Genomic DNA, 17,500 nt, shown 5'->3' with positions numbered 1-17,500 from the left:
ATGCGATCGATGCCTTCGAGAAATTTGATCTGCGTGTTAAACGATACTTCGAGAGGATGTCGCTTTCTTTTTTGTTTCTTTTTTTTCTTTTTTTTTTTTTTTTCTTTTCTTTTTTATTTTCATTTTATTTTTATAATTTTTCTTTTTCCTTTTCGTTTTCATTCCTATCGCAAACGAATACTTTTTTCTCCCTTATATATCTGTATCTTTTTTTTTTTTTTTTTTTGTATCTATTTCGACCTCGAGAGTTTTTACGTACTTTAATACACCTGCACGTTTGGTCCATTGTTCAGAAGAGAGAGAGAGAGAGAGAGAGTGGAGGTCATTTTTTTGGCAAAGCAAAAAAATGTGGGTCGATGTCGCACAACTTTTTAAGATGCCTTCTAATGTATATCCCATCGACGTATCCCATCGCGAGACTCCAATTTCTTTTTTTTTTTTTTTTTTTCTTTTTTTTTTCTTTTTTTCTCGCTTCCCTTCGCGTCCTTCCAACTTAACAATCTTTTTTTTATCACCTTTTCCTTTTTTTTTTTTTGCTTATCTTTACCATCGCCTTTCCCACGACGTCACGTGTGCGTCTGCACGTGGTCAGTGAGCTCTTTTTTCTCGCATAGGGCTTCTTTCGAAGGGCCCCTTTTTTCCTTTTATTTTATTTTATTTTATTTTCTTTTCTTTTTTCTTTTCTCGTTGCGCTCTATCCTTACTCCCTTTCTCCCTTTCTCTTATTTTTCTTTTTCTCTTTCTTTTGAAACGCGAGCTGGAAGTGATTATCTATTAATAGACGCGAGACGTCTTCTGTTCTTCTTTTATTAACTATATATATATACATATATATTTTTTTTTTTCTTTTCACTCTTTCTTTGTCTCTCGCGATAAAGAAAATGAAGGAATTTGAGATCGATCCCAATATGAGAGTATCTCGAAAATCGGAGAAAGATTTTCATAAATCTAACGTAATGGTTATATAAATTGTATTTGTTTTTTCGATATTGGTATATATTTATAAAAAAAAAAAAAAAAAAAAAAAAAAAGGGGGGAAGAAAAAAAGAAGTTTTCAAGAAAAACAGGAAACAGAGACACAAGTCTCCCGCACAAATCCGTCCGTGATTTTATTTTTCTTTCTTTCTTTTTTCTTTTGCTTTTTCTTTTTTTTTCTTTTTTTTTTTTTTTTTTTTTTTTTGCTGTTTTTTCTTTCTTGTAGAAGAAGAAAAAAAAACATTGTTCGGTTTTTCTTCTCTTTAATAACAAGTTCGGAAGCAGCAGCATCGTGGATCATATTCTCGGAAGCAGGAAGCGGCCGATCTTGGCGATGTCAAAAGTCGCCTGAAGAAAAACGTGCGAAGGGGTTCGTATTTCGTATGATGCGCCTTCTTCTCCCACTTGAATAGCCAAAGGCAAGCGGAAGTGCTCGATCCAAGAGTAATAATAATTGGTTCGAGACAGAGAGAAAGAGAGAGAGAGAGAGAGAGAGAGAGAGAGAGAGAGAGAGAGAGAGAGAGAGAGAGAGAGAGAGAGAGAGAGAGAGAGAGAGATAGCCTGTAACACCCTACATGAAGTATATAATATATATATATATACACTTTTATATGTATGTATACATATGTATGCATACGACCACCGTGACTGACATTGGGCCAGCAAGTGGGAGAGAGGGAGGAAGGGAGGGAATGAATGTTCAGGCATGTGCGCAAAATTTGGGGGAACCTTTGTAAAAAAAAGTGTTTTACGTCCGTAATGCGAGCCACACGCACACGTGTCCTTGGTTGAAAGTTGAAACTATTCTGACAAATCCCATTGACTCCATTCGTATTTTCTCTCTCTCTCTCTCTCTCTCTCTCTCGCTCTCCTTTCACTTGACAAATATCGACGACAAGGAGAAAGATTTTTGGAGAGCAAAAAAAAGAAAAAATAGAGAGAGAGAGAGAGAGAGAAAGATAAACTGCCCTTCTTTTCTCTACATCGTCTTTTTTCATATATTTAGAACGGTCGTCGAAAACATTTGGACGACAGGGCTCAACGAAAGGTCAAATTTCTATATCTCCCCGTCTGGCTGGCCCTTTCTTCTCTATATATCCCTTAACGACGTTTAGCTGCCGTTAACTTTCACCCGTTTGTTAACTACCATATCCCAGATCGTACCAATCATTTTCCTTTTGGTAAATTACTTTTCTAAACTACTAACGAAGGTGCTTCTGTTGAAAGTTTGATGTTCAATGTAAACGAATAACTGTCTGTCCATTGATAATGTACGTCGAGTCGTAATAGTCGAGAAAAAGGAAAAAAAAGAAAAAAGAAAAGAGAAGGAAAAGAAAGAAATAGCATTTAAGATTATTATTTATGGTTTACGATACTTTTAAGAATTTCTCCATTGATTTTATTAGGTTGGTGCGTATGAAATGCCGGATTTTCTTTAATATATTCACTTAAGAATCCGACATTTCATTCGCACCAACCTAATACACAGATTTTTATTATTTATCTAATTGTCTTTATTCGATTTCAATTATCAATCGAATGTAATACCGATGATCGATCGAAGATAGAAAAAAAAATTGATCTGAAAGAAAATTGAACGATGAACGGACGAAAAAGGAGTAATGGTTCTCGTTGATAATAAGATAAGCTACATCTTTTATTGATTCTTTGTTGAGATAGATCTGCGTTAGTGCGTATAGATCTTTGCCTTCTCGAGAAGAAGAGAACAGACAGAGAGATAGACATACTAGAGTCCTAGCTGAGAGTCCTAAGATACAAATATTTCTATCATTCAGCCGCTTTCTACAATGGAGGAGGATACAGCCGACACAATGGATCTTCAACGTCGAGAAGTTTAGTGGTCCTTGCGCGTTTCCTGAATATATATATATATATATATATATATATATATAAATATATATATATATGTATATGTATATGTATATGTAACATGGTCGTAGCTTCCACGAGATTACATAGAGTCTTTTAAAGTGGTAAACGCTTAAGGGTAGTCTCCGATGGAGGAGTCGACTACACCACTGGCCCATTATCCACTTAGTATAGGTTTCTTCGAGGTCTATGGATGTCTTCTTGATGTGTGTGTGTGTGTGTGTGTGCGTTGCACAGTATATATCTCCTTATTATTTCTCTCTCTTTCTCTCTCTCTCTCTCTTCCTCTGTTGCTACACGTCTTTCATTTTCTGTGGAATGGGCTTTTCTTTAGTTAGATTTACGATTTCTCGTGCACGTGTTCACAAAGGAATCGGACTCTAGTCCTCGCCTCAAAAAGAAAGACCTCCGAAGAGGAGGCATCTCTTATATATATATATATATATATATATATATGTGATGCCGATGTGTAGCCAAGTGTGAGGGACCAATTCTCTCTTTTCTGCTCTCTTCACGAATTGGCCAGAATGCGTGGGAGGATTGCTGTAAGGGAATAGGCTTGGCGTGTCGTTATTTCGCGCGAGCCGATATTGTCGGTGGGACCTAAGAAAAATTGTTACCTAAATGGAGAGAGAGAGAGAGAGAGAGAGAGAGAGAGAGAGAGAGAGCGAGAGAGAGAGAGAGAGAGAGAAAAGGAAGAACACGTTCCGATTTATCTTTCCTTTCGTATTTCCTTTTCGATCCAATCTCGATTTCGTCGACACGGGCTAAGTATATTTATTTTCGAGTTTTAAGTATCATCGAAATGATCTCGAATGACTTTCTCGAAATACCTTTTTTTCTTTTTTTCTTTTTCTTTTATCCAAGGATTTCTCTAACGCTTCGATAAATTCCATTTCACATTAGAGATTTAATTCGAGAATTGTTTAATTTTTGTGATATATCAATTTTTTTTCTTTTTCTTTTTTCTTCTTCTTCTTCATACAGCTCGTTTTGTCGAATTCGAATTTGAATCGAGTTCGAAGGTTCCTTCAAAGAAGACGATAGTCGAAGGGCTTTGAGTGGGAGCGTTCGTTCACCTGGCGCAAAAGGGATATAAGTTGATCGAAGATTTTGACGTTATGTGTGACTTAATATCAGTCTATTATCAGAGCCAATAAGCCAAACCAACCAACACCTGGACTCGAAACGATTCTTTTGGTTATTGGGTATTTCGAAAATATTTTCTTCGTTTCGTCCCGTTCGCGCAGGCTGTTCAGCCTCAAGAATAACTTCTTCGAATCACTTCACATTGTGAATTATTTTTACAATTGAGTCTCTCTCTCTCTCTCTCTCTCTCTCTATGTCTCTGGTAGATCTTCGAATGTTATTCTTACGGTTTCCCAAGAGAGATTCTCTCTTTTCAGAGTGTGATCCGATCCGTGGAAAGTCTTTAACTTCACTTTTCCAAGCTTAAATGGCGTCAAATAATACAATAATTGTCCCTTTTAAGAGTCGAAAAGGTACATTTTTACGAAATTTGTCTCCCTACAATATTCTGGTAGAGAAGACTGGTCTCGCTAAGCCTCGAGACAGTTTGCATTGCGCTTCGAACTCAATGCCTCTACCATTGTCGTAGAGATCGAACGTATGCGCTTTCGTCGATCTTCATTTCTTTTTTAAAATTTACTTTTCCATTGTATTTTATATATATACATATATATAAAATTTTTTTTTCTGCATAGCGTTTTTAGCATCATTTAAGAAATATCTATTACGTACGACAAAAAATTGCAATCGAATAAATCTTCATCGAGTAACAATTTCATGACAATAATGAACGATAATTTGTTTTTATTTTTCTTTTTTTTTTTTTTTCTTCTATTTTTATTTAAAAATAAAAAACAAAAGAGAAATCGGCTACGAGTATTAAATCATTTCAGGTTAATTCGTAAAGCATATTTTTTTTGTTTGTTTTTATATATATATATATATAATTTATATCTAAAAGATATAAGAAATATTAGAATTATCGTAGCGACGAGTCGACGCCAATGTCGCAAGAAGTATATTACAATAGAGATCCGCTGGCCTGGGTTGCCTTTTGTGAGGAATAAGTCGGAATAACTCGAAAATCACTCCATAATGCTGGGTTGTCTTACAAAGGGAAACGTCTTTTAAAAATTGCTAGGGTATCGTCAGTATCCTAAAGGGACGTAAATGTATTCGTCTGACTGGGATAAATGAAGTGAACGTGTCTTCCTTCGCGAACACTTGTATACGTTTCTTCTTTTCGATTAACATGATTGGATTGTTCACATTAAAAAAAAAAAAAAAAATAAAAAAATATAAAAATAAAAAAATAAAAAAAAATAAAAAGAAAGGAAGAAAAAGAAAGAAAAAGAAATCTTTAGAGTCTTCAGTACAAATAATTAACTTCTTAATAGTTTAATTATGAGAAACGATGTATCAGTGATAAGAAAAAAAAAAAAAGAAAAGAAAAGAAAAGAAAGTAAAAAAAAAAATATTTAAAAGATAAAAGATCATCGTTTTAAGTATAGAATTGGAATGAAGGGAAGAGGGTCGTCGGACCTTTCTCTCGTTGGGTATCAAAAATATTTGACAATATTTTCGAAAAGTTTCGAAAACGTAACCCAATACTCTGCCACTTTGGGAGGAAGATTATATAGGAGGGGTGTCCCACGATCGTATAAGAGAACGAGAAAAATGAGAAAGAGAGAGAGAGAGAGAGAGAGAGAGAGAGAGAGAGAAAAGATTGTGGAAGAATTCTTTTATGTGGCGTAAAATCTTTCAAGTTAAGACTCTCTTCTGTATGGTCTACCTAAGACCTATCTTAGGTCTACCCTAAGGTTCTTCTATCGTGTGGCGTATCGTGTTGCGACGTTTTCAGAGCCACGTTACGCGCGTTAGGCTATTTTTGATCCGCGAAGATCAGGCCGATAATCTAAATGGAAAGTTGTATTGAATCGTAAGAAATATAATGAAGGCTTTCAGGTATTTCGCTACCAGCATATAATGACGGTTAATGTAGGTAATCTGATCCCCCTAGAGAGAGAAATATTTTTTTCGAGCCCTCAGAGACGCAATCGTTCGAGATCTTTCTTCTTATCCCAATCGTTTCTCTTTTCTTACCTTTTTTTTTTCCTTTCAATGTTTTTTTTTTCCTTTTTTCTTTTTTTTTTTTTTTTTTTTTCTTCTTCTTTTCTTAATACATCGCATGAGTATTTTAGTGGGCGTATAAAGGTATTCTCGTTGTATTGTGTCGAATTATATGAGATATATCGTGTCACGTGTTACCTGACAATTTGTTCGATGTATTAATAATTTTTTCTTTTCTTTTCTTTTCTTTTCTTTTTTTTTTTCTTTCTTTTTTAATTCCTTTTTATTCTCATTTTTTTCCCTCCCTACATTAATGCGGGATAAAACGTTGAATATCGTCGAATATCTTTTTCAATGTTTATAAATCCTACGAAATTATTTGTGACAATTGAATGGAGATCTTACATTTGTGTCAGTAATGTAATTGATTTTTTTATATTTTATTTTATTTTCTTTGTTCTTTTTTTTTTTTTTTTTTTTTTTGTACCAATTGGAGATCTTACATTCGTGTCAGTAATGTAATCGATTTTTTTTCTTATCTTTTATTTATTTATTTTTTTTTAATCTCCTTTTTTATCTATATATATTCTTTTCCTTTTCTTTTCTTTTTCTTTCTTTTTTTTTTTTTTTTTTTTTTTGAGCGCGAAAGAGAAGGGCATACGGCCCTTCTAACAGACGCCATCTATGAATCAGCAAGGAAACTTTGCAGGTTCAGAGGGTTGAAGGGTCCTGTGATAGATGGGGCAACGAACTTTTAACGAAGAAGCGGGAAATTTTTCTGTCAGATTTTTTTTTTATTTTCTTTTTTTTTTTTTTGTTTATCTTGAAAAATTATTTTTTCATCCGTTCTTTTCGAAATCATTATTAACGTAGTTCTACATTTTTAAATACGTGTCTATTAAGAGGGTATGCTAACGATTATTTTGCTTTATTTCACGAGACAAATAATATTTGTTATATTATTTTTTTTTCTTTTCCTTTTTTTTTTTTTTCGCATGTAAAATATTTTTAACATACGACTTATCAGATTTTCGAATGACTTACTTTATTATTTTGTAAGTACGTAGTTGATACTAACAATTAATAATTCACCCTTTCTTTTAGATTCTTTTTTTTTTTATGACTTTGTCGAGTAATTTCTTTTTTTTTTTTTGCACTACTAAATATATACACCTAACTCTCTTATTAAAATATTTTGTAATGAAAAGGGGGATGAAGGAGGATCGTAGGTAGATAGAAAAATAATTTATGATGTCGAAAAATCACACAGTATTTATTTATTTATTTAAAAGCAATTACAATCGTAACTTAAACGCAAAACTAATAATTGGATCATGCTATCCAAGTTAGTAAAGAAAAAAAGGAAAAACGAAAACGCAACACAATTTAAGTAGATATACGTGAGAGTAAGACTAAAGTATACGTAGGAAATGATATTCGAAAGTAAAATGAAGTAGACAAATTACATTAATTTTTTCGAACTAATACATCAAAATGCAAAACAATCGACACACGAAATTCGAGTAATAGATGAATCAGAAACGAGATATCGATCGCATGAACCAAAGTATTTCTACGATCGATAGATAATTAACTATGTATCACAAAATATCGCTTAAGGTATGATCCAAAAAATCAAGAAAAACGAAAACAAAGAAAAAATGAAAAGAAAAAAAATTATATGCCTACGATTAATTGTATCCCTTTTTTTTTTTTTTTTTGTTTTTCTTTTTAACGTTACGAACTATTATCACAGTTTGGATTATCTTAAAACGATTATCTTAAAAGCTAATATTGCAAATATCGGAAGACACAGTAATAGATTTATCTTAAAGCATATCTTGAGATCAAATTTCATATCACAGACGATCTTTTTCTTGCCCCATTCGATATCACAGATAACGAAAAATTCTAAAAAAAAAAAAGAAAAAAAAAGAAAGAAAAAAAAACTTTCTATCACAGTTTTTATGTGCACATATTCATACGATTATTAATATCCTTAGAGATCCTTTTTATCGCTTATCACAGATGATCAAATTACAAATATCTATGCACTTGGGCGGCCTATATTCTCGAACGAAGTTCGACGTTATTATATATAATCTAACACGTAGGTACATTTACATATCATCGTATATATTTTAATATTTACGTATTAACTTAATATCACAGTTTCAGACGCAATGAGGGATACCTAAGCTAATTCTCTTAATTTAATTCTAATATCCTAAATATTGCAAATCGATTGATATTATATATATATATATATATATATATATATATATATATATATATATCTATATAAAATTTTAAGATCGAACTAAATTAGGATTTAAATTATCCTAATCTCGTCGCTTTTTAATCGAGCTAACGTCCATTTAAAGCTTTGAACCAAGAGTTGTGATTGTTATTGATATAAAAACTACGATATTCTAACCGCGAGAATCTAAGGCTCGAAAAAGATCGATCAATGATAAATCAAATATTTAATTAAATTAATCGATTACTTTAAAGAAAAATGGCCATACTATCTGCTTACTAAAAATTTTCCAAAATACGTTCGACGTCTTCGTTTTCGTCTTCTTCCTCGTCCTTGATCCAGCTCTTAGTCTCTTCATTCCAGGATGAATAATCTTCGATTCGATCGATAATTCCAAAGGATCGAGAATCTGAAAAGGATGACCGATCGATCGTTCCCAGTTCTCTTAGCTCGTTCTCCGTGTTCTCGTCGATGAAACGTCCAATATCTTCAGCCTCTTTCATCTTGATCTCGTTCATACGATTTTCTCGATCTATCTTGCCATCGTAGATCTTAACACGACGATTTAATTCATCGTACCATCTTCCGAGAGCACTCGAAGTCTTCTCAAGGAATCTCTTAGCCCATAGAGCCACGGAGATCGAGTTGGAAGTCAGTTTGTTCTTGATCTTGTTCTTCATGTCGACGGTTAACGTGAGATCGATGAAAAACCAGTCGTGATTCTCGAGGATTCTTAACTCGACTGGTAAGACTGGTGAAGTCTTCGAATAACAGTTCTCTCTCTCTCTCTCTCTCTCTCTCTCTCTCTCTCTTTCTCTTTCTCTTTGACGATGTTAAGCTGCACCAGTTTACCAGGGTGTATTTGTTTAATAAGACTCTGGAATCACGTCTGCGAATCGATCGTCTCTCTCTCTCTCTCTCTCTCTCTCTCTCTCTCTCTCTTTTCGACAGAAAGCAGATACGTGTTCGTGTCTATTTCTAAGCCCTTTTCCCTTTATAGTTCGGACGTATAGTACGTTAGAGTGGGTGTGATTGAATGCGAGCTGAGGATGAGGTCTCCTCGTCTTTTATACCGTCAGCCAGGCCGCGCATGCGCTCTGCGTAGCTCGCTTCGAGGGTGGACGCGCTCTCTTTTCTGCTCGACGAGCTCGAAGGACGGTCGAAGGGCCTCCGAAGGGCGAAGGGGGGTAGCCAACTGCAGGTACTACTTTCTGCGCTTCGTTATCCGTTCTCCCGTTTGTTGCACGGTGACAGACGGTAGATTGCGTTTCCTCAAAGCGTTTTTATTCTTCGTTCCAATTTTTACAATTCTCTTCCTTTTTTTCCTTTTTCTCCATTTTCCTCATTATTATTTCGATGATATTGATTTTTTTTTCTTCTTTTTTTTGTTTTCTTTTTTTGTTTTTTTTTGTTTTTTTTTTTAATTGACAGACGATGATATGCAAGAAAAACAATCAGGTTCTCTTGATAATTAATTTTTCGATTGGAAATAATAAATATATTATTATTGAATTTCAAATAGATAAATCGTCGTCGCTCGCATAGATCTTAATTTTTTTTTTTTTTTATTATTTATTGATTTAAATTTTAAATCTTTTAAGATCTACGTACGAGATATCGGATCTGCCGATGAGTCATGAAAAATTATCGAACTCATTCTCGCACGTTTATAAACATATCATATTTTTGCTATATTTTAATATAATAAAAGATAAAGAAATGAAAAGAAAAGAAAAATAATAGATCGACAAGAAGAGGATACAAACACGTTTGAAACTAGCTGCATATATATACAATGAACAGGCGATTTAATGTGTGTGTGTGTGTGTGTGTGTGTGTGCGCGCGCGCGCGCCCGATCACACCAAGTTACCTGGACGGACGACTTGGAAGCGCCACGCGTGCGTTAAAGTCGTCCACGCGGTGAGTGGAGAGAGAAAGAAAGAGAGAGAGAGAGAGAGCGAGGGAAAAGGGATGAGGGTGAGAGGAGAAGGAGAAGAAGGAGGAGGAAGAGGGATGGGAGGGCAGGGTAGGACACGCGCAACGCAGCAGCCGAGAATACAGACAGATAAGACTGGTAAAATTGTAAGAGAAGAGCACGAGAAGTGGGAATCGAGTTGGTAGAGAGGAAGAGGGAGAAGTAGATGTATAGGTATAGGTAGAGGTAGAGATGGAGAGGGAGAGAGAAAGATATATAGCGCAGCGCGCACGAGCAGCGCACGATTCCGGCGCACGTCCACGAGCTAGAGAAAGAAAGAAAGAAAGAAAGAAAGAAGAGAGAGGAAAGGAACGAGAGAATGGGAGGTGGTAGTGGGAAAGGTAGTGGGGGAAGGTAGTCCAGGTCAGACGCGCGCGCAGCACGAGCTGCGCACGGTAGCGGGCGGCGCATGCGTGGCGCGCGCCGCGCATGGCGAGAGCAAGCGTCGAGCACGTGGTGAGCTCGTGCTGAAGCAAGACCTCCGAGATTATTCCGAGGAAGAAGGAGAAGGAAGGGAAGAGTGGGCCTTTTATCCCTCGCTCTCTCTTTCACTCTGCTCGCGCTTAGACCTAACGAGCATGAGAGAGAGAGAGAGAGTGAGAGAGAGAGAGAGAGCTATACCAAAGAGAGTAGAAGCCGTTGATTCGACCGAGTCCTAGTCAAGAGGTGGGGTGAAGGGGTCAAAAGGGAGGGGCAGTCGATGGTAGAGGAAGGGAGAATGGATAGAAGGATAACCTGTTGCATGGAAGGTCATAATGTCGCGGCTCAAACCCTCGTAGATTAAGAGCGAATAGCAGGTGTCAGGTTGGTATAGGTGGTATTTGTCGATGATAGTGATAAGAGATCATTGGTTATCGGAGTAGAGTCATTATGCGTGTTTCATTTCTACATGAAATTGCCCATAAAAACGAGAGAATTATTCTCTCCAATAATTGTCATCGTCGTTTCCAATAATTGACGCTCTCCAATAATTGTCATCGTCGTTATATTATTTCAATGATCATCGCGTGATATCTTAAAAATTGATTAAAGCCAGAAATTGTTATCCGTTTCGTATATAATGACACTTTGAGTCGAATTATGATATAGGTAGGCCCACAATTGAATATCTTATGCGATCGAGAAAAGGGAAAGGTATAAGGTAATACGATCTGAGGTGTTATCGTAAGTACTTACCTATATAGGCATGTAACTGTAGGAGTATGAAATGCATTTTATATACTTTTCGATTTGCTTTCAAATCGAAGCTTGAGACAAATTTTCTCGTGTTATTTCGCGCGCGAAATAATATGGATAATGAGCTTAACTGTATTCAGCCCTTTCAATTGGCCGGTAGTGGTGGTGGCGGCCAAGAAAATCGGGCCTCGGATTACATGGAGAAACCAGAAGCTATTACCTCGAACGATCGGAATAAGTTATAAGGTGGGCCGATACGTGGATAATCCGATCGTTCGAATCTTGCCTTCCTACGATCGATCGATCATTAACGCCTCGTCGGTCTTCGAGGGTTCTCACTGTGGGATCTCATCGCTTCTCGATAGTATAGAACCTTTATCGATCGTTCGGGGGAACGCCTTAAGCGTTAACCGCGATAATGGCGGTCTTTATCTCGAACGTCGATATATGTGCATACGTTTATACGAAGACGGTTATATGTAAATTATTTTGCGATATTCCAAACATACTCGATTGAACCCTTATCTTACATATCGATAAACAAACTTGTCTTCTTGTCATTACCTACATTTTACATTTCCCTCGATATATCCTTATGTATATATATATATATATATATATATATATATATATATATACACGTGTGTGATTTAAGCGATACACCGATAATTCTCTGCGGTATTCGTTCTAATTACCTCCAATGCAATATTCAATTACACTCGATGACATATTTTATATATATTTTGTTTTAATTCATTTCATTATAGATTTTATCGATTTGAAACGTCGGTAACATATTCTGCGGCTCTTGAATAATTAAGAATGTAGTTATTTTGTAAATGAATGGGTAAAGGAGACGAGAAAAAGAGAAAGAAAGAGAGAGAGAGAGAGAGAGAGAGAGAGAGAGAGAGAGAGAGAGAGAGAGAGAGAGAGAGAGAGAAATAAAGAAGAGGAAAGAAGATAAACGGTTAAAGAAGCAGTTCTCTCTCCCTCTCCCTCCCTTTCCCTTTCTCGATATTTAGATTCCTGACCAACCGCAAGCATCTGTCGATTATTTCCGCGTGGTATAAAAATTCGCTTTCTATCTGCATTCCACCGAGACATTGTCAAGTAGTTTTCCTTCTTTGGAGGGGTGATGAGTTCGTCAGCGTGTGGCGGCGGCGTGGCGACTCGGTGCGACTGCCATCGGAGCCAGAGAATCGTTCTGTATATCTCCGATGGCAGCTGGAAGTTTCGCGCGTGAGAACTCGTGTGCTTCGAGGTTCCCTGGTTCTCGTCTCGTCGCCACCTGTCCTCCTCGATGCTGTTGCTGCTGCCGCTGCTGCCATCATCACCACCGCCACCACCACCACCACCACCACCACCACCACCGCTGTCATTTTCAACTTGCGACTTTTCAACCCTCCTCTTCTTTTCCTTTCTTCTCTTTCTCCGTTAAATTTTCTTCGTGCAACAGCCCCTTATTGATTTCATCTCTCAAAAAAATGGAACGACAATGTAGAATGAATAACAAAAAAAGAAAAGAAATATAAAAAGATAGAATAAAAAAGTGCTCTCATTGACAGGATTGAAATCTTTTCTTCTTTTTTTCTCTTTTTTTCTTTTACTTCTTTTTCCTTTTTAATATCGTTCGTTCGATGATTAAAATAATTTATTTTATTTAACGAAAGAATAATTTGCGATCCATAATTGCGGCATCATTTTTTATGACGAGGTCGCGTTTCATTGACCTCGAGGACTTTTAAAGGGATCCTTGGGATCCAAAGGTATTCGTAAACAGGTCATCCCTCTCTGGCTTCGTACCGTAGGTATTTTTGTCTTCTTCTTCCTTTTTTTTTTTTTTTCTTATTTTCTTTTTTTCCTTTCTTTCTATCCCCTCCCTCGAATTCAACAGGTCCGCCCTCGGTTCTAACGGAGGAACGACGGAGCGCGAGCGTGCACGAAGCGTGGAGGTCGTGTGCGAGAAACGTGTACGTCTCTTTGGTGCTCCCATTCGTCCCACTGTTACCCTCTGCCCCCAACCCCCTCCCTTCCTCACCTTCTTTCCTTTCTTCTCTCTACTTTCTGTTGTAATAGTAGTAGTAGTGGTAATAGTAATAGTGATAGTAGAGATCTACTACGGGACGAGTAAGTACATCTACGATACAATTAGCGTGAAAGAGAGAGAGAGAGAGAGAGAGAGAGAGAGAAATTGCCATTCGTAACGTTTAAGTCAAATATCTAAGAAAAATTTTATTAACATTTTATAGATTTTTCTTGACGATCGAACACACACGTCATCTACAAGTCTCTTATATATTCGTATTTACCTAAATATAAATATATATTATTTATTATTTATTTACACACATACACATGAAAAATTAATATACATATGTAATAATAAAATTTAATTGTAAAATTACAATCATTATATATCGTATATATCGTAAATTGTAAAATTACAAACATTACATATCGTATATATTGCATATACCTGTACAAACAAATTTATGTTCCCGTTATAAATATATATCGTGTATGTGTGTGTGTGTGTGTGTGTATATATATAATATTGCTATATCAATATATGATTATCTAGGCATAATAGATATCATTTTGCAATGGTATATAAAAATATTTACTGCGTGCCGTTGTAGTTGATATCAATGAAGAAAAGAAAAATGAAAGAAAAAAGAAAGAAGAAAAAAAAAAGAAAAGATACTAGCATAAACAAATTCGATATCAGTCACGTTTCTTTGCGAATACATCGATCCTTACGGTGTCCTTGTACGTGTAACCTTGAAATGCTAATGGAGAAGAGAACGGCGAAATGGAAGGGCGTGGAGGGAGGGGAGGATCTCCAAAATGCGACGTTACTTCTATCGACGGTATTTATTCGACGTGCGGACTTCGTACGGTCTGCCAGGACAGGAAGGAGAGAGAGTTTACGTTTGACAGTTCCATGGATGAATTAAAATTCCTCCTTGTCGTTGTCATCGTCGTCATTGTCATCGTTGCCGTCGTTGTCGTCGTCGTCGTTCGATAGGACGAGCAAAGTTCTTTGCCAAGGACCGGTATAACGAGCTCTCCCTTTCCTTTACTCCTTCCCTTTACCAACTTGCATCGCCCTTCAAAGTTGTTCGATTTTTTTTCCCCTCCCCTTTCGCAGGCCAATTTATACGATCGATCGGATCGAATGGATCTACGATTAATTCGTCTAAACTTAAATCATCTTTATCGAAATATTATTTACATAGTTTTTTCTCTCCCTTAATTCGAAGAAATAAATTATTAAATATTATGTCATGTCGTACGTTTTAATCAAAAGCTGTTTGTTATAATTAGATTTTCATACGATTTCTAATATCCAAGGAGCAACAAAAACGACGGCAGACATCGTCAGTCAAACTTTATCGTTCGATCGAATATTCATTGGCTCGATGAATTCAGCTGGCAAAAGAGGAAAGACCGCTTTATGTAAGGAGCTCTTCTCGTGACTCGAGTTAAGATGTCAAAGAAATTTACGAATGTTTCGCCACCATCATCGTTAGCTATCGAACGAAATATCGTGAGTGAAATAATTTTAATTTATAATTCAGTATCACCGGATGCGATATAACTACATTTATATTATATATTTTATATATATATATATCATATATATATATATATATACATATTTGTTGACATCTGTTCGATAATTTGGTGGCTTGCCGAGATACGAAGAATATGAGCTTTTCTCAAAGACCGACCGCCGGTGTGTCTCGTGTAAAAGTCTTATCTGATTGTCGAAAAAGATATCGACGAAAAATTAGCTCATTTCCGAGCAGTTCGAAAAGAGAAAAAAAGAAAAAAGAAAGAAAGAAAAAACGGACAGAGATAACTTCTTGAAAGTCCAACTTTTATTGCCCCGGAACGTCGCTTCGAACCGATTGAAAATCTCTTTCTGGACGACAGATGTTTATACCGTTGATATAAGTTTCTCGATCAAAATTTAATTAATGGGTCTATAATCAAAAATCTTCTTACGCACGATATATATATATATATATATATATATATATATATATATAAAATTAAAAAGAAATATAATATATATGAATTAAAAAATAAATAAATAAATGAAAATAAATTCGAACAAAAATATATATATATATATATATATATATATATATGTGTGTGTGTGTGTGTATCTACGTATTAAAAATTTAAACAAACGGTAAATTCAATTTGATATCAACAATGAAGATATTAAACATTTATTTCTTAAACGTAACTGTTAACCTGTTGCTGCTCGTAGTTATAAATAGAATGCTCGAGCGGAACGTACTATTAAGTCGTTTCAACGATATTTCCCTCTTCACCTACGAGCATATCGGCTCACAAGAGAGAGAGAAAGAGAGAGAGAGAGAGAGAGAGAGAGAGAGAGAGAGAGAGAGAGAAAGAGAGAGAGTCCCCACGGCCGCTTCATAACTCCTGCCCTCACGACTCGATAAAGATATCGACCCTCGACACGATCGCAAAGTGGATAATGGATAAAACCATTCGTCGTTTGCCGACTGACTGAGAAACGTGTTTTTCCTTTTTTCTTTTCTTTTTTTTTCCTTTTTTCTTTTTTTTTTCTTCTTTTTTCTTTTTTACATTTTTTAATGCCCCTAGTTAATAGATTTATACGTGTTCAAGTTTTATAATTAATTTCCTTTTTTTTTTTCCTCTCCTTTTCTTTTCTTTTCTTTTCCTATAAGAAAAATTTTAATTCTCAATATTGGCCACTACCGTTATATTAAATCAATTAAGAATGAAAAAAAATTAAGGTCGAGATTAATTGCGATATTTATAAATGCGACCATAGCCGACAATTTCTGTCACCGATGCCGATATAATATCAATTGAATTACTCAAACTCTAATGAGATCAATTAAGAGACCTGTCGATACAAGATCTGTCTTTAAAAAGAGACTATACTCGTTTTGATATTATTTATTTTTTGTTAGTAGGAATTATTATTTTTTTTTTTTCTTATCAATTTTTTCGTAAGGACGTACGAAGTAGAAGAAAAGTACGGAAATTGATGATATTTCTCTTCTTTTTTGTTTTTTTTTCTTCATATAATATGAAATTGTTCAATGTTCCAGATATTGTCAAAATATACGATCGGATTTATTTTAGAAAAATCTCGTTATAGCGTATAATTATTTATTCATTCATTTATCCAGATTCTCATTCTCACTCTCTCCCTCTCTCTCTCTCTCTCTCTCTATCTCTCTCTCTATCTCTTTCTCTCTTTCCCGCATGTTCGTGGTGCTTTCCATCGGCACTTGCCCCTTTCTGCTTTCAGTGTCGGCTTTTCCTCTCGGAGTCTTCTTTCATGCACGCCCACCGCGGAGCGACCACGTGTTCAACACGCTTCGAGCACACGTGTATGCGTGCATGCATGCGTGCGTGCGTGCGTGCGTGCATGCGTGCGTGCTCGTCGTTGGTTTGGCGTGCGTGCGTACGTGTGCGTGTCGTGGCTCGTCTTCTATCCTCTCCGTAAAGAAGAGGCCCGTCCTCGGCCCTCCTCTCCTCTCCTCTCCACTCCTCTCCGCTCCTCTCCTCTTCGCTCCTCGCACCGAGGAGTCTCGCTCGAGTCACACCTGCTCCTTTTTCCCACGAGATCGCTTTGCCCCCAGCCTCCACGTGTGCGCTTCGGCATTACTCGGTTCTCTTCGACGTGAATCGTGAATCGTGAATCGTGAAACGCACGGACACCATCGCCAGGGGCGTACACGATCGCTCCTCCTCGGTGGCGACTCGAACCCTTCCTTCTATCCTTCCTCCTTCCTACCTACTCTACCTTCATCCTTTCTATCCTTCTTATTTTTATTTTTATTCTTATTCTTATTTCTTATTATTCTTTTTCATATCCTCATCAACTCGTTTCATTCGATCATTATTTTAGTCTGCAAATAAACTTATTATTAAAATTGACAAAGAAATAAATTCTTTGAAATTTGTGTCCCTCGTTTATGTATATCAATGTATATATACGATATCGCTAAATCTTTTCGAGTATATAACTTTAACTCTTAATTGATTTTATCTGGTTACTTTTAAATATATTCACTCTGAAGGGTTTTAAGATAGCATCGTTAAAATTAAA

General features: G+C 36.0%; 2 protein-coding genes across 2 annotated transcripts in view; one reads left to right on the top strand and one right to left on the bottom strand.

The window, feature by feature from the left end:
- LOC124952219 overlaps nucleotides 1–17,500 on the top strand; it is a 143,449-nt gene that overhangs the window by 66,291 nt on the left and 59,658 nt on the right. The gene's annotated exons all lie outside the window — the stretch shown is intronic.
- LOC124952408 lies at nucleotides 7,219–9,734 on the bottom strand. Its single transcript, XM_047502235.1, has 2 exons — nucleotides 8,504–9,734; nucleotides 7,219–7,875 (listed from the first exon to the last, which is right to left on the bottom strand). Coding segments are annotated over exons 1-2 (402 nt in total). The 5' UTR covers nucleotides 8,905–9,734; the 3' UTR covers nucleotides 7,219–7,874.

This window comes from Vespa velutina, chromosome 10 (genome assembly GCF_912470025.1).
Source record: "Vespa velutina chromosome 10, iVesVel2.1, whole genome shotgun sequence".
Classification (NCBI taxonomy): Eukaryota; Metazoa; Arthropoda; class Insecta; order Hymenoptera; family Vespidae; genus Vespa; species Vespa velutina.
This window is presented reverse-complemented; position numbering and strand designations above follow the sequence as displayed.

Coding starts and splice junctions, on each gene's coding strand:
- LOC124952408 (XM_047502235.1), bottom strand. CDS start 8,904: ATGAAGAACAAGATCAAGAACAAACTGACTTCCAACTCGATCTCCGTG.